The sequence below is a fragment of the Pseudophryne corroboree genome, chromosome 1 (assembly GCF_028390025.1).
Source record: "Pseudophryne corroboree isolate aPseCor3 chromosome 1, aPseCor3.hap2, whole genome shotgun sequence".
Taxonomy (NCBI): domain Eukaryota; kingdom Metazoa; phylum Chordata; class Amphibia; order Anura; family Myobatrachidae; genus Pseudophryne; species Pseudophryne corroboree.
This window is the reverse complement of record NC_086444.1, coordinates 167,913,196-167,934,363: the sequence shown is the minus strand read 5'-3', so window position 1 is coordinate 167,934,363 and position 21,168 is coordinate 167,913,196. Positions and strand designations below refer to the sequence as shown.

The 21,168-nt window shown below is 47.1% G+C and overlaps 1 protein-coding gene across 1 annotated transcript in view; it reads left to right on the top strand.

Moving 5' to 3' along the window:
* The first annotated feature begins 432 nt into the window (after positions 1 to 432).
* Positions 433 to 21,168, top strand: part of FCHO2 (FCH and mu domain containing endocytic adaptor 2) — a 418,994-nt gene continuing 398,258 nt past the window's right edge. The window contains exon 1 of the mRNA XM_063963877.1: positions 433 to 706. Coding sequence (XP_063819947.1) covers positions 674 to 706 — 33 coding nt within the window. The 5' untranslated portion in view covers positions 433 to 673. The remainder of the gene's footprint in view (positions 707 to 21,168) is intronic.

Genomic DNA, 21,168 nt, shown 5'->3' with positions numbered 1-21,168 from the left:
TATTGGTTAGGGCCGGCTCTGACCCCAAGGATGACATATACACACGCTTTACTTAATTTTATATTTGTTAATTTCTCAATAAGAAACTTTTGGCCTTAAAGCGCCGTGAAAACAATTCTGACACTCTAGGGCACCCTGACTTAAAAAAGTTTGGGAATGGCTGGTATAGTGTGTAACCAGTTTATCTCTGAATCAGGCCCAACAGCTGGGTCATAGCAAAATAAATCTGATTATTTGTAATTTTCCTAAAGAGCTGGAGGGGACAATCTGCTGACACAGGCCAGAGCCGTGCTCGTGCTTCCTGTTCAGCAACAACCGGCTGTCACTCTGGGAAGATTCATATTTTGCTCCATGCTCTTATGTATAATAAAGTTTATCAGAGAAAAAAAATTACTCCCAGCTCCCGTCAGAGCAGAAGTCTGCAATAGGGAAGCACTCGCTGGCGCACGCCTTGGCCACAAGTGGGCGCGCTAACGACGCCCGTAGCTGAGCATGCGCGCTCCCTGCGCCAGGAGGGGAGGAGGCTCCGGGTTCCCGTCTGCCCTGGTTCCGTAGCTGGGAGAAGAGCCGTGGGGAAGTCGCCGTACCGGGCCGGGGGGAACTGCCGGCGCATAGTGGGCCGCATTGGAGTTAGCGCACCGGGACCTACCCCCCCACTTCGTCCACCGGCAACATGGTCATGGCGTATTTCGTGGAGAATTTCTGGGTAATCTGTGATTTTCCTCTCGCTTCCTGCCCGGTGTCCGGCCGCCCCTCCCCCCGCACCCTGCAGCTGATGGGCATGGCTGTGTGGCAGCAGGGGCTGTACCTGTCTTATGTCTGCACACTGTACTTTCTGTGTACATGTATGTAAATGATGAATCATCCTGTGTGTTTGGTTACATGTATGCATAACAAGAAACACATCTTGTGTCCATGTATGTGCATGATGAATTACTCTGGATATCTGGCAACATGTATGCATGATAAATGACCCTGCGCATCTTGGCTACATGTGTGTGTGCGCGTGATGAATGACCCTTTGCGTAATGGGTACATGTATTTGCATGATGATTGATGCTGTTTGTCTACGTGTGTAGGCGTGTGATGATTTGCGTTATGCTTCTAGGTACACGTATGTGTGTGACGAATCTGCCTGTGCGTCTAGGTACGCGTATGTGTGTGACGAATCTGCCTGTGCGTCTAGGTACGCGTATGTGTGTGACGAATCTGCCTGTGCGTCTAGGTACGCGTATGTGTGTGACGAATCTGCCTGTGCGTCTAGGTACGCGTATGTGTGTGACGAATCTGCCTGTGCGTCTAGGTACGCGTATGTGTGTGACGAATCTGCCTGTGCGTCTAGGTATACGTATGTGTGTGACGAATCTGCCTGTGCGTCTAGGTACGCGTATGTGTGTGACGAATCTGCCTGTGCGTCTAGGTACGCGTATGTGTGTGACGAATCTGCCTGTGCGTCTAGGTACGCGTATGTGTGTGACGAATCTGCCTGTGCGTCTAGGTACGCGTATGTGTGTGACGAATCTGCCTGTGCGTCTAGGTACGCGTATGTGTGTGACGAATCTGCCTGTGCGTCTAGGTACGCGTATGTGTGTGACGAATCTGCCTGTGCGTCTAGGTACGCGTATGTGTGTGACGAATCTGCCTGTGCGTCTAGGTACGCGTATGTGTGTGACGAATCTGCCTGTGCGTCTAGGTACGCGTATGTGTGTGACGAATCTGCCTGTGCGTCTAGGTACGCGTATGTGTGTGACGAATCTGCCTGTGCGTCTAGGTACGCGTATGTGTGTGACGAATCTGCCTGTGCGTCTAGGTACGCGTATGTGTGTGACGAATCTGCCTGTGCGTCTAGGTACGCGTATGTGTGTGACGAATCTGCCTGTGCGTCTAGGTACGCGTATGTGTGTGACGAATCTGCCTGTGCGTCTAGGTACGCGTATGTGTGTGACGAATCTGCCTGTGCGTCTAGGTACGCGTATGTGTGTGACAAATCTGCCTGTGCGTCTAGGTACGCGTATGTGTGTGACGAATCTGCCTGTGCGTCTAGGTACGCGTATGTGTGTGACGAATCTGCCTGTGCGTCTAGGTACGCGTATGTGTGTGACGAATCTGCCTGTGCGTCTAGGTACGCGTATGTGTGTGACGAATCTGCCTGTGCGTTTAGGTACGCGTATGTATGTGACGAATCTGCCTGTGCGTTTAGGTACGCGTATGTATGTGACGTATTGGCCTGTGCCCCTAGGTACAGGCATGTGTGTGACGTATTGGCCTTTTGCGTCTAGGTACACGTATGTGTGTGACGTATTGGCCTGTGTGACGAATCGGTCTGGGCGTGTGTTGTACTTGCAAGTTTGCCTTGTGTCTTTTATATCCTATTTAGTAAAGTGAATAAAACGGTAGATGCTAGATTCAAGTGGCCTAAGGGACCTTTTACATCACACAACGAGATGTCTCGGCGCTATTTGCTGGGTATAGATAAGTACACATAAATTAAAATCAACATAAAGGAACACACTAATCAATAGCAGCTGTTGAAAGGGAGAGTACTCCACCCTTGAATGACAAAAACTAAAAACACAAATCACAGCGCTTGTTAAAAAGATATGTACCTTTATTAATACAATATCAAAAATTCAATAATTAATAACAACAATCTCATCCTGCGTTCCGGTCGATCCTGCAGAGCATTAAACACAAATGCGATTGTAACTCCCAGCCTTATTAGTATGGTTAGTATATAGGCTTTTCAGACTCCGCTGATTAGTCAGTCTCTTGACTTTAAATGGTTAGAAATAATTAGCGGTGCAGTAGTTAGTATCACTGATATTGACTGATTAGTTGCAACAATTGTTTAGAGTTAATGTTTAGTAGTTAGTACAGCATGCTGTTCTCTTTAACTTTGGAACAATGGCAGTGATCCACACAAGTAGGTAAATAAAAACCTGTTTTAACCTCTGGTTCCGTGTATTGGTGTCTCCCGGCTCCTGGTGCTTTATCATCCCATTAACGGTGCCATATCTGGAGTGTCCAAGTAATTGGACACTTCTCTGAGGAAGCCGCTGAATGCACTAAAGGCGGAGAAACGCGTAAGAGACCCCCAATACTTGTCCGGTACCGGTCGGACTTTGCAATTACCTGCAGGCATCTTTCCAATTACTTGGACACTCCAGATATGGCACCGTTAATGGGATGATAAAGCACCAGGAGCCGGGAGACACCAATACACGGAACCAGAGGTTAAAACAGGTTTTTATTTACCTACTTGTGTGGATCACTGCCATTGTTCCAAAGTTAAAGAGAACAGCATGCTGTACTAACTACTAAACATTAACTCTAAACAATTGTTGCAACTAATCAGTCAATATCAGTGATACTAACTACTGCACCGCTAATTATTTCTAACCATTTAAAGTCAAAAGACTGACTAATCAGCTGAGTCTGAAAAGCCTATATACTAACCATACTAATAAGGCTGGGAGTTACAATCGCATTTGTGTTTAATGCTCTGCAGGATCGACCGGAACGCAGGATGAGATTGTTGTTATTATTAATTATTGCATTTTTTATATTGTATTAATAAAGGTACATATCTTTTTAACAAGCGCTGTGATTTGTGTTTTTACCTTTTACATCAGGTGGAGGAGCCACAACACAAGGGGGAGGAGCTTGGCCAGCGGGATAGTTCTTCTACTATCCACGCCACCAACTATTACCTTTAGTAATCAGGTGGTGAGCGAAGCGGACCCTTACCCCACTCCGATTTAGAACCAACAATGGCCCTAACTGTGTGGAGTTTGTGTATTCTCCCCGTACTTGCATGTGTTTCCTCCCACACTCCAAAAATATATTGGTAGGTTTAGTGCGTTAGTATGTGCATTTACCTGGGCAGACTAGATGGTCCAAGTGGTTCTTACCGGTCGTCACATTCTATATTGTTTCTGTGCTGCCTACATTAGTGGTTAATGTGATTTTTTTTATTTTTTATTGCTTAAAGCCTATATTTTATGTTGCTGTGTTGGGTTGTTTTTTTTTACACATAGAAAGTGTTTTGTGCGGTGTTTGCAGTACGTACGTAATACATTTCCTTCATAGAACTTGTTATATGACTGTTTGATGCCCCAATGTTGATCTATACAGTAGGATAAATTTGATAAATATGCCTTTAGCAAACTATGGGGAAGATGTATTAAGCCTGGAGAAGTGATAAAGCAGTGATAAGTGGAAGGTGAGAACGCACCAGCCAATCAGCTCCTAACTGTCATTTTTCAAACCGTAATGATTGGCTGGTTCATTATCACCTTCTGCCTATCACTGCTTTATCGCTTCTCCAGGCTTAATAAATCTGCCTCTGTATTACAAAAGGCTGACTGTGACTGTTACATTTCTTTATAACGCCCTGGTGGTTTATAGACTTCTTACGCTTGGTACATAAGTGGGATTACATTGTTTTAGCTCTGGATTTCTGCAGCCCTACTATGATGTGTAGTCAAATATATTAAGGCAACTGTTTACAGATATTAATTGGGAATATTATGTAAGCATATGTAATTGATGCCAGCATTATATTTCTAGTAAACAATATTTATTGGACTTTGCGGCACTTGTAGTGCAAAGTTGCATTGTATGAGTATGTGTTGCTGTTGGTCTTAGTTTACCTTATAGCACGTATACGAAGTGCTGCTTAAAGTTGCAATAAATGAAAGCATCTTATTGTTTTTGTTTATGCTGATTTCAGATTTACAATCTCTGTATTCTATCGGGGAGCCGACATGATGTTACTGAGTGTGTTGTGTGTTTAAAGCATATTATTATGGGCTTGCACTTAAAAATGTGTAAAGGAGGTAGCACAAGGTGCTCTGTAGTGTGCATTAGTGCTACGTAGGCGGTTTACTCAGTAGTAAAGTCAGTTATCAGGTTTAGGAAATAAGACCGCTTGATAGCTAGTACTTCTGATTTCTAGGGAAAAGCATAAATATACATTGCACCCTTATATTCAATAATAGTGTTCATGCTAGGTGGTTTTAGCAGTGCCCTGCGCCGTTTTTAAAGGGAAAAATGCTCCCTGCCTCTTAAGCGGCGCCCTACTAAAGCAGGCTGTCCGCTGCTGCCACGTGAATAGATCTATTCATATTAAAGGGGGAGCTTGGTGAAAGCCCAGCATCCCCATAAAGTGCTGGGCACGCCCCCATCAATGACGCAGACGGCTGGGGCATGCCCCAGTCAGTGAAGTTGAGGGGGCTGGACGGCCCCCAAGAGTGAAGTCGACTGGGGAACACTAAATATATCAATGATATATAGAGTAGCTTAACATCGAGCGCTGATTTGTCGAGCAGCTTGCTTTCAAAATGGTTTTTGATAAGTTATCGGTTAATTGGCAAGCGCTGATTAGAAAAGTTACATGTGTTGAGAAAATTAATAAATAAACAAGTGGCAAAATACATTAAAATACAATGCAATATGTTTGTAGCTCTTTTAAGAAACCTTTGTAGGGAATAGTGCGGTTTGGCAATGCACAATGCTTAGGATGCATTGGTGGCACAGTGTGAGCTGTGCTTTACGCTGTCCCTGAGCTTACCCTAGCCAACGGTGTCTTTCTTCTTCAGCGAGGAGCTGCGTGAGGCCGCGGCACTCAGCAATGACGTCACCAGCTGTACAGAACGTGGTGGGGAATTTATTCATTTTCTCAACACGTAACACTTTTCTAATCAGCGCTTGCTAATTAACCGATAACTAAATATATCAACATTTGATTTCTTTCTGGCTTTAGTTACTCTTTAAATCAGTGGTTCTCAACTCCAGCCCGTAAGTATTCCTAACAGGTCATGTTTTCTGGATTTCTTTAATCATGCACAGATGAGTTGGTCTAATTTACTGGATCAGTAATTATCCCAACGGTTTACACGTACAGAAAACATGACCTCTCACAAGTACTTGAGGACCGGAGTGGAGCATCTATGCTTTAAAAAATAAATATTGCTCTTGTGAAGAACTGACTGCATCACACATGACATTTTAATATAGATGAGATATAGAGAAAATATTTCACTTTAGAAAGGAGATTGGGTGTGAAATATCATTTGAATACTGCCCTTAAGCGCCTTACTCACTGGGCGACTGCAGCAATTTGGACGATGAACGATCTGAATGATGATCGTTCTCATCCAAATTGTTTTCCATTGAAAAACGACGGGAAACCATCAAGAAACCAATGATTAGGGACCACGGAGCTGCACATCGTTCATCGTTGGTGCATACACACTGAGCCAAATGAAAGATTTCTTGTTCATTAATGAATGAGAACGTTCATATCACCCTGAAACATCGCCCAGTGTGTAGGGCGCTTTACAATCAGACAGATGTGGCTGGTGGTATAATTCAATACTAGTTCATTGATAGGCTATAAAAGACTTATGCCACTATAGTTAGATGAAGGGTATAATCAATATTGGGTGTATACCTTATAATAATGAGCAAGCAATCGTCTTCAGTACCTTTTTTTTTTTTTTTAAACTTTAATGTGGTTGCACATGCAGCAATGATGCTGCGCGGCGTAAGTGCTAACCAACCTTCTGGGTCAGCATCCCGCCTAGCCACCCAGGACTAAATCATTTTTTCGAGGGCCCTGTTAGCGCAGACAGAAGATACTCTCAGGCCAATAGTGGTCAGCTCTGTGATTTGTTGAAGGAAGTGCGCCTTTGTATCAGAGATAACCGTTGTAAAATGGCAGAGTTTATGAATGGATTGTGTCTGATAAATTACAGTTGCACACTATACACGGGGAGATAAGCAATTCATAGCTGTTATGGAACGTCCGCTGGTATGCACCTTAATAGCAAAGGTTGCTTTACATGTGATCATGATAAATTCAGTCTGAGTGTACTCTCGGTGATTCAACATGCAGCACTACAGCTTCTCTGGAACTACACATCCTAGCATGGCCTGCCACAGTTTAGCATGCACTAATAGCAAAACTATGGCAGGGCATGCTGGGATGTATAGTTCCACAGTAGCTGGTGATCTGCATGTTGAAGACCTTATGTGCATTTCAGGGATCTCTTTGATAGAATATATCAGAATGGTAGCTTTTGTTACTGAAACTGTTGGATGTGTACATATGATTATATAAAAGGAAGTTGACATTTCACACAAAATTGTCACTTGTAAAGAAATGATTTACCCTGGGAATAACCTATAATAGTTCGCTGTTCAGGATTTGTGTCCTTCATTCCACCAAGATGTTTTAATCTCTTTACGTTTACAATTATAGATATTTTAATCTCTTTGTTGGTGTATTTATAGCTCCCATGTATTTATCATGGCATCCCCCAGTCAATAGAAGTTTTCATGCTGATTTCAGCTAATGTATATAATTCAATTATGACATTGAAAGAATACCTCTCGCTTGGGTGGTCTCCTGCTTCTCAGTCATCTCAGGACAGAATGGGAAGTCATGCTGGTCACTACAGCAGTGAACATGCAGAAGACATTGAGGCAAAGCACTGAGTGGCTCTGTAATATTCATGCATCTGGGACTCTGCTCAGTTTGGAGGCATGGTGGCTGCTATGGATGATTATTTCCCTAATAGACTGTTTAGGTGTTTTGTATTTAGGGCTAGCTAATTAAAGTTGTCATGGGATCAGGGGGCAATAGCTGATTTTGCTTGATGTCACTAACATGACATCATGTTTTTGCAGGTCTCCTCACAGAATCACAAGTGAAATAATTTGCTCCACCTGAGGACCTTTTAAAATGTGTCAGTGAATAATGAATACACCTGTGTACTTTCTGGCTTACCTGCAAAACATGCACTCTGTGGGGTCCTGAGGACCGAGTTTGAGAACCACTGGCTTAGAATATAAGCAGGATCGCTCCGTGTGTAGCCCATACAGCGATAGCGATGCGCAGCCCCGCGCATCGCTATCGCTGGTGCTAGATTGGCCTGCCGTGCAGGCCAATCTAGCGGGTCGCTCATTTCACTCGCTGGGTGAAATGAGCGCCCCCCCTTCCCCCACACGCTCAGCACAGATCGCGCTGTGCTGACGGCGGGAGAAATGTGTGCTGAGCGGTTCGCTCAGCACACATCTCTCCCGCATCGGCCCGTCTATATGGGCCTTTAGTGGTTGGCTATGCATTTTGCTATTGTTTGATATCACTAACAAATTTGCACTGACAGAGCCCCCTGCTCTTATTTATTGACTTTTTTCAGTCAGTTGATGGGATAAGGTTACAGGGTATGCTAGTAACAAACATTTCCCCTACTTAGTGGCTGCTAACAAAAGAACTTGCAATTACATTTACAAGATCTAAACAAATGTAGCATTGTGTCTTCTTTGCAATCAGTTAAGTGCTTTAAACTTCATTGTATGATGCTGTGAACGGAATGCAACATATGCACATGCAAGGAGCTAGAGCCAGGGGTGGGCAATAAGCAGCCCTCCAGCTGTTGTAGAACTACACATCCCAACATGCCCTTCAAGCATGGCCAAAATAGAAAAACTATGGTAGGGCATGCTGGTATGTGTAGTTTTACAGTAGCTGGAGAGCTGCTTATTGCCCACCCATGTTAGACCATCCAGTGTGTATAAAACGGGTCATCCAGTGATATTTCTTCTCTTACTGAACTAACCGTCCCAGCTAGTGGCTAGCGCGGTCGTTTGCAGCCCAAGACAACTAGATGACCCCAGATCCCCTCTTTATTGCTGTATGTTTTGTGGCTGAGACTGCGGTCTGTGTTTGATTACAGTGATGAAAGCTAGACTATATTGGATGAATTAACCCAACCTCAGAAACGAAGCAGGTGGTGCTAGTGTTCTGTTGGACAAGGCTTATATTACTGTACTAGCTGGAGTACCCGGCATTGCCCGGGATTTTAAGAATGTCTGTTTACAAAATAAATATTAAACACTGTATAAATAACATTGTAGAGAGCTGAATACCCGTGCTTCGCTACGGGATGAGGATGGTAAATTAGAGTGATAGTAGTTCGTTAATTTACTTTGGTTGGAGATCTTGTATATAGACATATCTTGCTTCCCTGACACAGTTTGTGTAGTGGCCGGACCTCTTTTTGGTCCCCCAACGGACCCTGCTCTTCCCACTATACAACTCTGTCTGTGGCTTCTTGCTGCCTCCATTCCCCTCCTCACATCATTTCAGTGCCCCTGTGAAATTATCAATTTATTTACAGTTTCTTATATAGCGCAACACATTATGCATCTTCTGATATACTCTGTGCTGCTGGGGGACTGTGCTGCTTCCACTATATAACTGTGTGTGGGTTTGTGCTGCCTGCATTTCCCTCCTCACATCATGTCACTGCCCCTGTCACATGCAGCCCTGTCATCACTGACATATCATGCATGTCCTGATATAGTCTGTGCTGCTGGCCCACCCCTAGAGGTGTCTTACCGCCACATTGTTCGTTCCCAGCCTGTAAGTCATATGTGTACCAAGTCTGTTGTAAGTAGGTTGAGGCATTCGGGAGTTATGCTGTCTTCTGAAATACTCTGTGTCGCTTTCCCTCCCCTAGGGGTGCTAGGTGTGTTACCCCCACAGTTTTTTGTTCCCAGAGTGTAAGCCATTTGTGTAGCAAGTGTGGTGTAAATTGCTCCATGCATTTCAGAATTATGATGTCTGCTGAAAAACGCAGTGCTGCTGCCTCACCCCTAGGGGGGCTAGGGGTGTCTTCCCCCCCACAGTGTTTGTTCCCAGATTGTAAGGCATATGTGTACCAAGTTTGTTGTAAATAGGTTGAGGCATTCGGGAGTTATGCTGTCTCCTGAAATACTCTGTGCTGCTGCCCCACCGCTAGGGGTGTCTAACACCCACAGAGTTTGTTTCCGGATTGTAAGTCAGATGTGTACCAATCTTGGTGTAAATTGTTCCAGCCCTTCCACAGTTATGTTGTCTGCTGACATACTCTGTGCTGTTGTCCCACCCCGAGGGGTGCAAGGGCTGTCTGACCTCCACAGTGTTTGTTCCCAGATTGTAAGTCAGATGTGTACCAAGCTTGGTGTAAATTGTTCCAGCCCTTCCACAGTTATGTTGTCTGCTGACATACTCTGTGCTGTTGTCCCACCCGAGGGGTGCAAGGGCTGTCTGACCCCCACAGTGTTTGTTCCCAAATTGTAAGGCAGATGTGTACCAAGTTTGGTGTAAATTGCTGCAGGCATTCCAGAGTTATGCTGTCTGCTGACATACTCTGTGCTGCTGTCCCACTCCTAGGGGTGCTAGGGGTGTCTTCCCCCCCACAGTGTTTGTACCCAGATTGTAAGGCAGATGTGTACCAATTTCTGAGTACATTGCTCCAGGAATTCCAGAGTTATGCTGTCTTCTGATATACTCTGTGCTGCTGTCTCTCCCCCCCTAGGGGTGCTAGGGATTTCTATTTTTTTTCGGTGCCTCTGCCGTGTTTTAATACGCTTGTATGTCAAATGTCATGATCTTCGCTTGTAAACTGTGGATTTGTATAGAAAGACAAATAGAAGAACAAATTTTCACTTTTCTATAGTAGATATATTGCATTATATTTGGACAGCTAATGTGTAAAGTAATAGTAGGTGCCTGACTCTTCTCCCTGCTGTCCATGTGCTAAAATAATGCCACTGTGCTGATAGGGGTCAATTCAATTTACCGACAGTTGAATAGCGCTGGGAATTAGCTCCCGGCTTTATTCAATACAGCGCCAAGTGACACTCAATTGTCGGGAATTCTTCTCTCGCCCCCGGGGGATGAGAGAAGAAATACGATAAAAGTGCGGCCGGCGCGAGGCTGATTCTGTCGGGAATCAGCGTCGCTGCGGGGAGTTAAGTCGGAAAATGCCCGTTCTCCCGACAAATCAACCTGTTAAGTCTGCGAGAACGGGCATTCGCCGACTTAACTTAAGCTGAATTGAATAGCGCCGGGAGCTAATTCCCGGCGCTATTCAACTGTCGGTGAATTGAATCGACCCCATAGAGTGGAAGCTACTCATAAACTAGTCTTCCTCAGTTCGAGGATTAATGCTGGAATACATCTGTCCCTTAAACTCTACATGTCTCATTTCACTTCAGTCTTTCTTTACACTGTGCAATTAAAATTTCTCTAACGTCCTAGTGGATGCTGGGGACTCCGTCAGGACCATGGGGATTAGCGGCTCCGCAGGAGACAGGGCACAAAAATAAAGCTTTAGGATCAGGTGGTGTGCACTGGCTCCTCCCCCCATGACCCTCCTCCAAGCCTCAGTTAGGTTTTTGTGCCCGTCCGAGCAGGGTGCAATCTAGGTGGCTCTCCTAAAGAGCTGCTTAGAAAAAGTTTTTAGGTTTTTTATTTTCAGTGAGTCCTGCTGGCAACAGGCTCACTGCATCGAGGGACTTAGGGGAGAGAAGTCAACTCACCTGCGTGCAGGATGGATTGGCTTCTTAGGCTACTGGACACCATTAGCTCCAGAGGGATCGAACACAGGCCCAGCCATGGAGTCCGGTCCCGGAGCCGCGCCGCCGACCCCCCTTGCAGATGCCGAAGATGGAAGAGGTCCAGAAGCAGGCGGCAGAAGACTTTTCAGTCTTCCTGAGGTAGCGCACAGCACTGCAGCTGTGCGCCATTGTTGTCAGCACACTTCACACAGCGGTCACGGAGGGTGCAGGGCGCTGGGGGGGCGCCGTGGGCAGCAATGTATAATACCTTTTTATGGCTAAAAATACATCACATATAGCCCTTGAGGCTATATGGATGTATTTAACCCCTGCCAGATCTCACAAACTCCGGAGAAGAGCCCGCCGAAATAGGGGGCGGGGCTTATTCTCCTCAGCACACAGCGCCATTTTCCTGCTCAGCTCCGCTGTGAGGAAGGCTCCCAGGACTCTCCCCTGCACTGCACTACAGAAACAGGGTAAAACAGAGAGGGGGGGCACTTTTTTTGGCGATATTACTATATTTAAGCTGCTATAAGGATACAACACTTATATAGGGTTGTTCCCATATACATTATAGCGCTTGGGTGTGTGCTGGCAAACTCTCCCTCTGTCTCCCCAAAGGGCTAGTGGGGTCCTGTCTTCAATAGAGCATTCCCTGTGTGTCTGCTGTGTGTCGGTACGTGTGTGTCGACATGTATGAGGACGATGTTGGTGTGGAGGCAGAGCAATTGCCGGTAATGGTGATGTCACCCCCCAGGGAGTCGACACCGGAATGGATGGCTTTGTTTATGGAATTACGTGATAATGTCAGCACATTACAAAAATCAGTTGACGACATGAGACGGCCGGCAAACCAGTTAGTACCTGCCCAGGCGTCTCAGACACCGTCAGGGGCTGTAAAACGCCCTTTACCTCAGTCGGTCGACACAGACCCAGACACTGAATCTAGTGTCGACGGTGAAGAAACAAACTTATTTTCCAGTAGGGCCACACGTTATATGATCACGGCAATGAAGGAGGCTTTGCATATCTCTGATACTACAAGTACCACAAAAAGGGGTATTATGTGGGGGGTTAACCCAGATAGAAAAGTGCTAATTTCAAAAAAGTTATTGGCATTATACCCTTTCCCGCCAGAGGTTAGGGCGCGCTGGGAAACACCCCCTAAGGTGGATAAGGCGCTCGCACGCTTATCAAAACAAGTGGCGTTACCGTCTCCTGATACGGCCGCCCTCAAGGATCCAGCTGATAGGAGGCTGGAAACTACCCTAAAAAGTATATACACACATACTGGTGTTATACTGCGACCAGCCATCGCCTCAGCCTGGATGTGCAGTACTGGGGTGGTCTGGTCGGATTCCCTGACTGAAAATATTGATACCCTGGATAGGGACAGTATTTTACAGACTTTAGAGCAATTAAAGGATGCTTTTCTTTATATGCGAGATGCTCAGAGGGATATTTGCACTCTGACATCGAGAGTAAGTGCGATGTCCATATCTGCCAGAAGAAGTTTATGGACACGACAGTGGTCAGGTGATGCGGATTCCAAACGGCATATGGAAGTATTGCCGTATAAAGGGGAGGAATTATTTGGCGTCGGTCTATCGGATTTGGTGGCCACGGCAACTGCCGGGAAATCCACCTTTTTACCTCAGACCCCCTCCCAACAGAAAAAGACACCGTCTTTTCAGCCGCAGTCCTTTCGGTCCTATAAGAACAAGCGGGCAAAAGGACAGTCATATCTGCCCCGAGGCAGAGGAAAGGGTAAGAGAGGGCAGCAAGCAGCTCCTTCCCAGGAACAGAAGCCCTCCGCGGGTTCTGCAAAGCCCTCAGCATGACGCTGGGGCTTTACAAGCGGACTCAGGAACGGTGGGGGGTCGACTCAAGAATTTCAGCGCGCAGTGGGCTTGCTCACAGGTGGACCCCTGGATCCTGCAGGTAGTATCTCAGGGTTACAGGTTGGAATTCGAGAAGTCTCCCCCTCGCCGGTTCCTAAAGTCTGCTTTGCCAACGTCTCCCTCAGACAGGGCGACGATATTGGAAGCCATTCACAAGCTGTTTTCTCAGCAGGTGATAGTCAAGGTACCCCTCCTACAACAGGGAAAGGGGTATTACTCCACGCTATTTGTGGTACCGAAGCCGGACGGCTCGGTAAGACCTATTCTAAATCTGAAATCTTTGAACCTGTACATACAAAAATTCAAGTTCAAGATGGAATCACTCAGAGCAGTGATAGCGAATCTGGAAGAAGGGGACTTTATGGTGTCCCTGGACATAAAAGATGCTTACCTGCATGTCCCAATTTGCCCTTCACATCAAGGGTACCTCAGGTTCGTGGTGCAAAACTGTCATTATCAGTTTCAGATGATTCTTCTGCGAAGAAGAGGCGTATTAATTATCCCTTACTTGGACGATCTCCTGATAAGGGCAAGGTCCAGAGAACAGCTGGAGGACGGAGTAGCACTAACCCAAGTAGTGCTGCAACAACACGGGTGGATTCTGAATTTTCCAAAATCTCAGTTGACCCCGACAACACGTCTGCTGTTCCTGGGAATGATTCTGGACACGGTTCAGAAAAAGGTGTTTCTTCCGGAGGAGAAAGCCAAGGAGTTATCCGAACTTGTCAGGAACCTCCTAAAACCAGGAAAAGTGTCTGTGCATCAATGCACAAGAGTCCTGGGAAAGATGGTGGCTTCTTACGAAGCAATTCCATTCGGCAGATTCCACGCACGAACTTTTCAGTGGGATCTGCTGGACAAATGGTCCGGATCGCATCTGCAGATGCATCAGCGGATAACCTTATCGCCACGGACAAGGGTGTCTCTTCTGTGGTGGTTGCAGAGTGCTCATCTGTTAGAAGGCCGCAGATTCGGCATACAGGACTGGGTCCTGGTGACCACGGATGCCAGTCTGAGAGGCTGGGGAGCGGTCACACAGGGAAGAAACTTCCAGGGAGTATGGTCAAGCCTGGAGATGTTTCTTCACATAAATATACTGGAGCTAAGAGCGATTTACAATGCTCTAAGCCTGGCAAAACCCCTGCTTCAGGGTCAGCCGGTGTTGATCCAGTCGGACAACATCACGGCAGTCGCCCACGTAAACAGACAGGGCGGCACAAGAAGCAGGAGAGCAATGGCAGAAGCTGCAAGGATTCTTCGCTGGGCGGAAGATCATGTGATAGCACTGTCAGCAGTGTTCATTCCGGGAGTGGACAACTGGGAAGCAGACTTCCTCAGCAGACACGATCTACACCCGGGAGAGTGGGGACTTCATCCAGAAGTCTTCCACATGATTGTGAACCGTTTTGAAAAACCAAAGGTGGATATGATGGCGTCTCGCCTCAACAAAAAACTGGACAGGTATTGCGCCAGGTAAAGAGACCCTCAGGCAATAGCTGTGGACGCTCTGGTAACACCGTGGGTGTTCCAGTCAGTGTATGTGTTTCCTCCTCTTCCTCTCATACCCAAAGTACTGAGAATTATACGGCAAAGGGGAGTAAGAACGATACTCGTGGCTCCGGATTGGCCAAGAAGAACTTGGTACCCGGAACTTCAGGAGATGCTCACGGAAAATCCGTGGCCTCTACCTCTAAGACGGGACCTGATTCAGCAGGGACCGTGTCTATTCCAAGACTTACCGCGGCTGCGTTTGACGGCGTGGCGGTTGAACGCCGAATTCTAAGGGAAAAAGGCATTCCAGAAGAGATCATTCCTACACTGGTTAAAGCCAGGAAGGAGGTGACTGCACAACATTATCACCGCATTTGGAGAAAATATGTTGCGTGGTGTGAGGCCAGGAAGGCCCCCACGGAGGAATTTCAATTGGGTCGATTCCTACATTTCCTGCAAACAGGATTGTCTATGGGCCTCAAGTTGGGGTCCATTAAGGTTCAAATTTCGGCCCTGTCGATTTTCTTCCAGAAAGAATTGGCTTCAGTTCCTGAAGTCCAGACTTTTGTAAAAGGAGTACTACATATACAGCCCCCGGTTGTGCCCCCAGTGGCTCCGTGGGACCTTAATGTAGTTTTGGATTTTCTCAAATCCCATTGGTTTGAGCCACTCAAATCGGCGGATTTGAAATATCTTACATGGAAAGTAACCATGCTACTGGCCCTGGCTTCAGCCAGGAGAGTGTCAGAATTGGCGGCTTTATCGTATAAAAGCCCATATCTGATTTTCCATTCGGACAGGGCAGAACTGCGGACGCGTCCTCATTTTCTGCCTAAGGTGGTGTCAGCGTTTCACCTGAACCAGCCTATTGTGGTGCCTGCGGCTACTAGCGATTTGGAGGATTCCAAGTTGCTGGACGTTGTCAGGGCATTGAAAATATATATTTCAAGGACGGCTGGAGTCAGAAAATCTGACTCGCTGTTTATACTGTATGCACCCAACAAGCTGGGTGCTCCTGCTTCTAAGCAGACGATTGCTCGTTGGATTTGTAGCACAATTCAACTTGCACATTCTGTGGCAGGCCTGCCACAGCCTAAATCTGTCAAGGCCCATTCCACAAGGAAGGTGGGCTCATCCTGGGCGGCTGCCCGAGGGGTCTCGGCATTACAACTCTGCCGAGCAGCTACGTGGTCGGGGGAGAACACGTTTGTAAAATTCTACAAATTTGATACCCTGGCTAAAGAGGACTTGGAGTTCTCTCATTCGGTGCTGCAGAGTCATCCGCACTCTCCCGCCCGTTTGGGAGCTTTGGTATAATCCCCATGGTCCTGACGGAGTCCCCAGCATCCACTAGGACGTTAGAGAAAATAAGATTTTACTTACCGATAAATCTATTTCTCGTAGTCCGTAGTGGATGCTGGGCGCCCATCCTAAGTGCGGATTGTCTACAATACTTGTACATAGTTATTGTTACAAAAAAATCGGGTTGTTCTTGTTGTGAGCCGTCTGTTCAGAGGCTCCTACGTTGTCATACTGTTAACTGGGTTCAGATCACAAGTTGTACGGTGTGATTGGTGTGGCTGGTATGAGTCTTACCCGGGATTCAAAATCCTTCCTTATTGTGTACGCTCGTCCGGGCACAGTATCCTAACTGAGGCTTGGAGGAGGGTCATGGGGGGAGGAGCCAGTGCACACCACCTGATCCTAAAGCTTTATTTTTGTGCCCTGTCTCCTGCGGAGCCGCTAATCCCCATGGTCCTGACGGAGTCCCCAGCATCCACTACGGACTACGAGAAATAGATTTATCGGTAAGTAAAATCTTATTATTGCATTGGATAATGATATACTTACTTAATGTTTAGATAACTTGTTGATGTCTAATCTGTGTGCACTATAATAATATGAAATCTATTTATTGTTGGCAACTTGGAAAATTCTTACAATGGCGCTAGAGGATAACTGTCTTGGTGTTTGTAGAAGAGGATGAACGGTTTTGTTCCCTTTCCTTGTGTGTCCGGACAGCTTTGCTTTATCAGAAATGTAACAGCCTCTATATCAGGGGTGTCAAACTCAAATTCATCGGGGGCCGCATCAGCAGTTTGGTCCCCATCAAAGGGCCGGTTGTATCTGTAGGTCTATCCAAAATTTACCGCTCCACCTGCCTTATATGTGCCCAGCCATCTGCCCCCTTTTAAAGTGCCCAGCCATGTGCCCCCTTTTATAGTGCACAGCCATGTGCCCCCTTTTATAGTGCACAGGTCCCCATTTTACACATTGCGGCAGGCACAGGTCCCCATTTTACACATTGCGGCAGGCACAGGTCCCCATTTTACACATAGCGGCAGGTACAGGTCCCCATTTTACACATTGTGGCAGGCACAGGTCCCCATTTTACACATTGCGGCAGGTACAGGTCCCCATTTTACACATTGTGGCAGGCACAGGTCCCCATTTTACACATTGTGGCAGGCACAGGTCCCCATTTTACACATTGTGGCAGGCACAGGTCCCCATTTTACACATAGCGGCAGGTACAGGTCCCCATTTTACACATTGTGGCAGGCACAGGTCCCCATTTTACACATAGCGGCAGGTACAGGTCCCCATTTTACACATTGTGGCAGGCACAGGTCCCCATTTTACACATTGTGGCAGGCACAGGTCCCCATTTTACACATTGTGGCAGGCACAGGTCCCCATTTTACACATTGTGGCAGGCACAGGTCCCCATTTTACACATAGCGGCAGGTACAGGTCCCCATTTTACACATTGTGGCAGGCACAGGTCCCCATTTTACACATTGCGGCAGGTGGTGGAAGGAGGGAGAGAGAGAGAAAGAGAGGAAGGGAGAGGGGCTGACTTACATTTGAAGCGGTTCTCGCCGCTCTTCAGCCGCCTCTCCCTCCTCGTCTGCGCGGCTCCCTTCTCCCTCCTCCGACGGGGTTTCGTTGAATGACGCGTTTGCGCCGTGACGTCACGACGCAATCGCGTCATTCCGCGAAACCCCGCCCCCCCCGAGCTGGGCACTCGGGAGAAGGGGGTTTCATGGCGGCGGCACCGCGGGCCATCAGACGAGGTCTGGCGGGCCGGATTTGGCCCGCGGGCCTTGTCTTTGACACCCCTGCTCTATATAATCTCATACTGTCTGCATGTCTCCTATATGCAATGCTTGCATCTCCTGCTGCAGCACAACAGGACCGACCTTTGCCGGCAAGGGTAAAGATGGGTGCATACTATACGATATACTGGATGATGTTGCGGTCCGCAACAAATACTAATGGCCATGTATAGTTTGCAGCCTCAAATCCACCCAGTTCATTGTTTGATTAATAGGGTGGTCATATCACCCTGTTGGATGTTTTACTTATTGCATCCTCATTCTGTGGATCGTACAATGTCCTAGGCGATGCAATATATCGTTAAATTGGATCGCACCATCATTCAGGTGTGTAGCCAGCTTAAGTATAAATAGCTGGAAGGGGGCGGGACAGAGCAGGGGTGAGGGATGGGCAGAGCAGCGGACAGACTGACTATGCTGAGTCCTTTTACTGGTGAAAACATTATCCACCAATGGAGTAACTGGAGACCATCTTGACCTGTCTCCTCCTGGGGGATTCAGTTCAAAACGGTGTACATGGAGTGCATCTGGAACAGTCTGGCTAAGGTACTCCTTGACCAATTATGCAGCTGATTTTTCCACACCCCCCTTAAAGATACACAGGAAAAGGAGCAGAGAGGTCCAGGTCTCTGTAATAGCACTGCCCTATGTAACCCATACACACGCACTTCACATGTATTAGTAGTGCCTAAATTTAGGCTGACTATTCATTTGTATTGCCTGTGTGCGTCTGTCCAGAGTATACAAGAGAGGACATGCTGGGAGGCTCTAGCCTTGTTATAATCAATGTACAGACCAGTAGGGGTGGTCTTCAGTATGCCGAATGTCGGGATCCCGACACCCGGCATACCGACAGCTATTCTCCCTCGTGGGGGTCCACGACCCCCCTGGAGGGAGAATAAATAGTGTGGCGCGCGTAGCGTGCCCGCAAGGGGCTCCTTTGCGCTCGCCACACTGTCGGTATGCCGGCGGTCGAGCTCCCGGCGCCGGTATGCTGGTCGCCGGGAGCCCGGCCGCTGGCATACCATACTACACCCGTTTTATTATTTAAAAAAAAACAAAAAAAACTTTGCCCTAATGTTTGCAAGAAATCGAAGAAAATAAAAAAAAATAGAAGTAGCATTCCTACTGGTGGGTGTATTATTATTATTATTATTATTATTTTTTTCTGTGTGTGTGTATATAAGACAACCATATTAGCCACTCAGATGAGGCTGATATTTTGAGGCTACATATTGGTATACCATATCAATGTATTCCTTCCACATTTTTGAAAAAGCACAACTTCCAGTAATCTCTATCTGAATGGCCATCAAATAGATTGTTCTCTATATAAAATAGTTTCATAAAGAATTAGGTCCAGGGGAGCGTCACTGCTAAAACACACAATACTTGTCTATATGTACTGTATGTAACATTCCTATGTGGTTGCTTACTGTGTGGCACTTAAATCATAACAATTCTTAACTTTTTTTTTTCTCTGACGTCCTAGTGGATGCTGGGAACTCCGTAAGGACCATGGGGAATAGCGGGCTCCGAAGGAGGCTGGGCACTCTAGAAAGAATTATGACTACCTGGTGTGCACTGGCTCCTCCCACTATGACCCTCCTCCAAGCCTCAGTTAGATTTTGTGCCCGGCCGAGGTTGGATGCACACTAGGGGCTCTCCTGAGCCTTTAGAGAGAAAGTATAGAAATTAGGTTTTTTATTTTCAGTGAGACCTGCTGGCAACAGGCTCACTGCAGCGAGGGACTAAGGGGAGAAGAAGCGAACCTGCCTGCTTGCAGCCAACTTGGGCTTCTTAGGCTACTGGACACCATTAGCTCCAGAGGGATCGACCGCAGGCCCAGTCCTTGGTGTTCGGTCCCGGAGCCGCGCCGCCGTCCCCCTTACAGAGCCAGAAGCAAGAAGAGGTCCGGAAAATCGTCGGCAGAAGACATCAGTCTTCACCAAGGTAGCGCACAGCACTGCAGCTGTGCGCCATTGCTCCTCACACACACTTCACACTCCGGTCACTGTGGGTGCAGGGCGCTGGGGGGGGGGGCGCCCTGAGAAGCAATAATAACACCTTGGCTGGCAAAAATACCACAATATATAGCCCCAGAGGCTATATATGTGGAAAATACCCCTGCCAGAATATAGAAAAAAGCGGGAGAATTGTCCGCGGAAAAGGGGCGGAGCTATCTCCCTCAGCACACTGGCGCCATTTCTCCCTCACAGCTCCGCTGGAAGGAAGCTCCCTGGCTCTCCCCTGCAGTCTACACTACAGAGAAGGGTAAAAAAGAGAGGGGGGGCACTAAATTTAGGCGCAGTATACAGTTATATAGAAAAAGCAGCTATAGGGGACATAACTCAGTTAGTCCCTGCATTATATAGCGCTCTGGTGTGTGCTGGCATACTCTCACTCTGTCCCCCCAAAGGGCTTTTGTGGGTCCTGTCCTCTGTTGGAGCATTCCCTGTGTGTGTGCGGTGTGTCGGTACGGCTGTGTCGGCATGTTTGATGAGGATAATGATGTGGAGACGGAGCAGATGCCTTTAGGAGGGATGTCACGCCCTGCGGGGCAGACACCTGAGTGGATGTGCTTATGGAAAGAAATGAGTGCACGTATAGACTCTTTACATAAGAAATTTGACGACATGCCAAATGTGGGACAGCCGACTTCTCAGCTCGTGCCTGTCCAGGCGTCTCAAAGGTCATCAGGGGCTCTGAAACGCCCGCTACATCAGACCGCAGACGCAGATGTCGACACCGATACTGACACCAGTGTCGATGACGATGAGTCTAACCTGATGCCCACTAAGGCCATTCACTGCATGATTGAGGCAATGAAAGAGGTGTTACACATTTCTGATATAAATACAGGTACCACTAAAAAGGGTATTATGTTTGGGGAGAAAAAACTACCCGTAGTTTTTCCCCCATCAGATGAATTAAATGAAGTGTGTGAAGAAGCGTGGGCTTTCCCTGATAAAAAATTGGTAATTCCTAAGAAGGTACTAATGGCGTTTCCTTTCCCGCCAGAGGATAGGTCACGTTGGGAAACACCCCCTAGGGTGGATAAAGCGCTCACACGTTTGTCTAAAAAGGTGGCACTACCGTCTCCGGATACGGCCGCCCTCAAGGAACCTGCTGATAGAAAGCAGGAGGCGATCCTGAAGTCTGTATACACACACTCAGGCATTATACTTAGGCCAGCTATTGCTTCAGCATGGATGTGCAGTGCTGCCGCTGCGTGGTCAGATAAACTGTCAGAAAATATTGACACA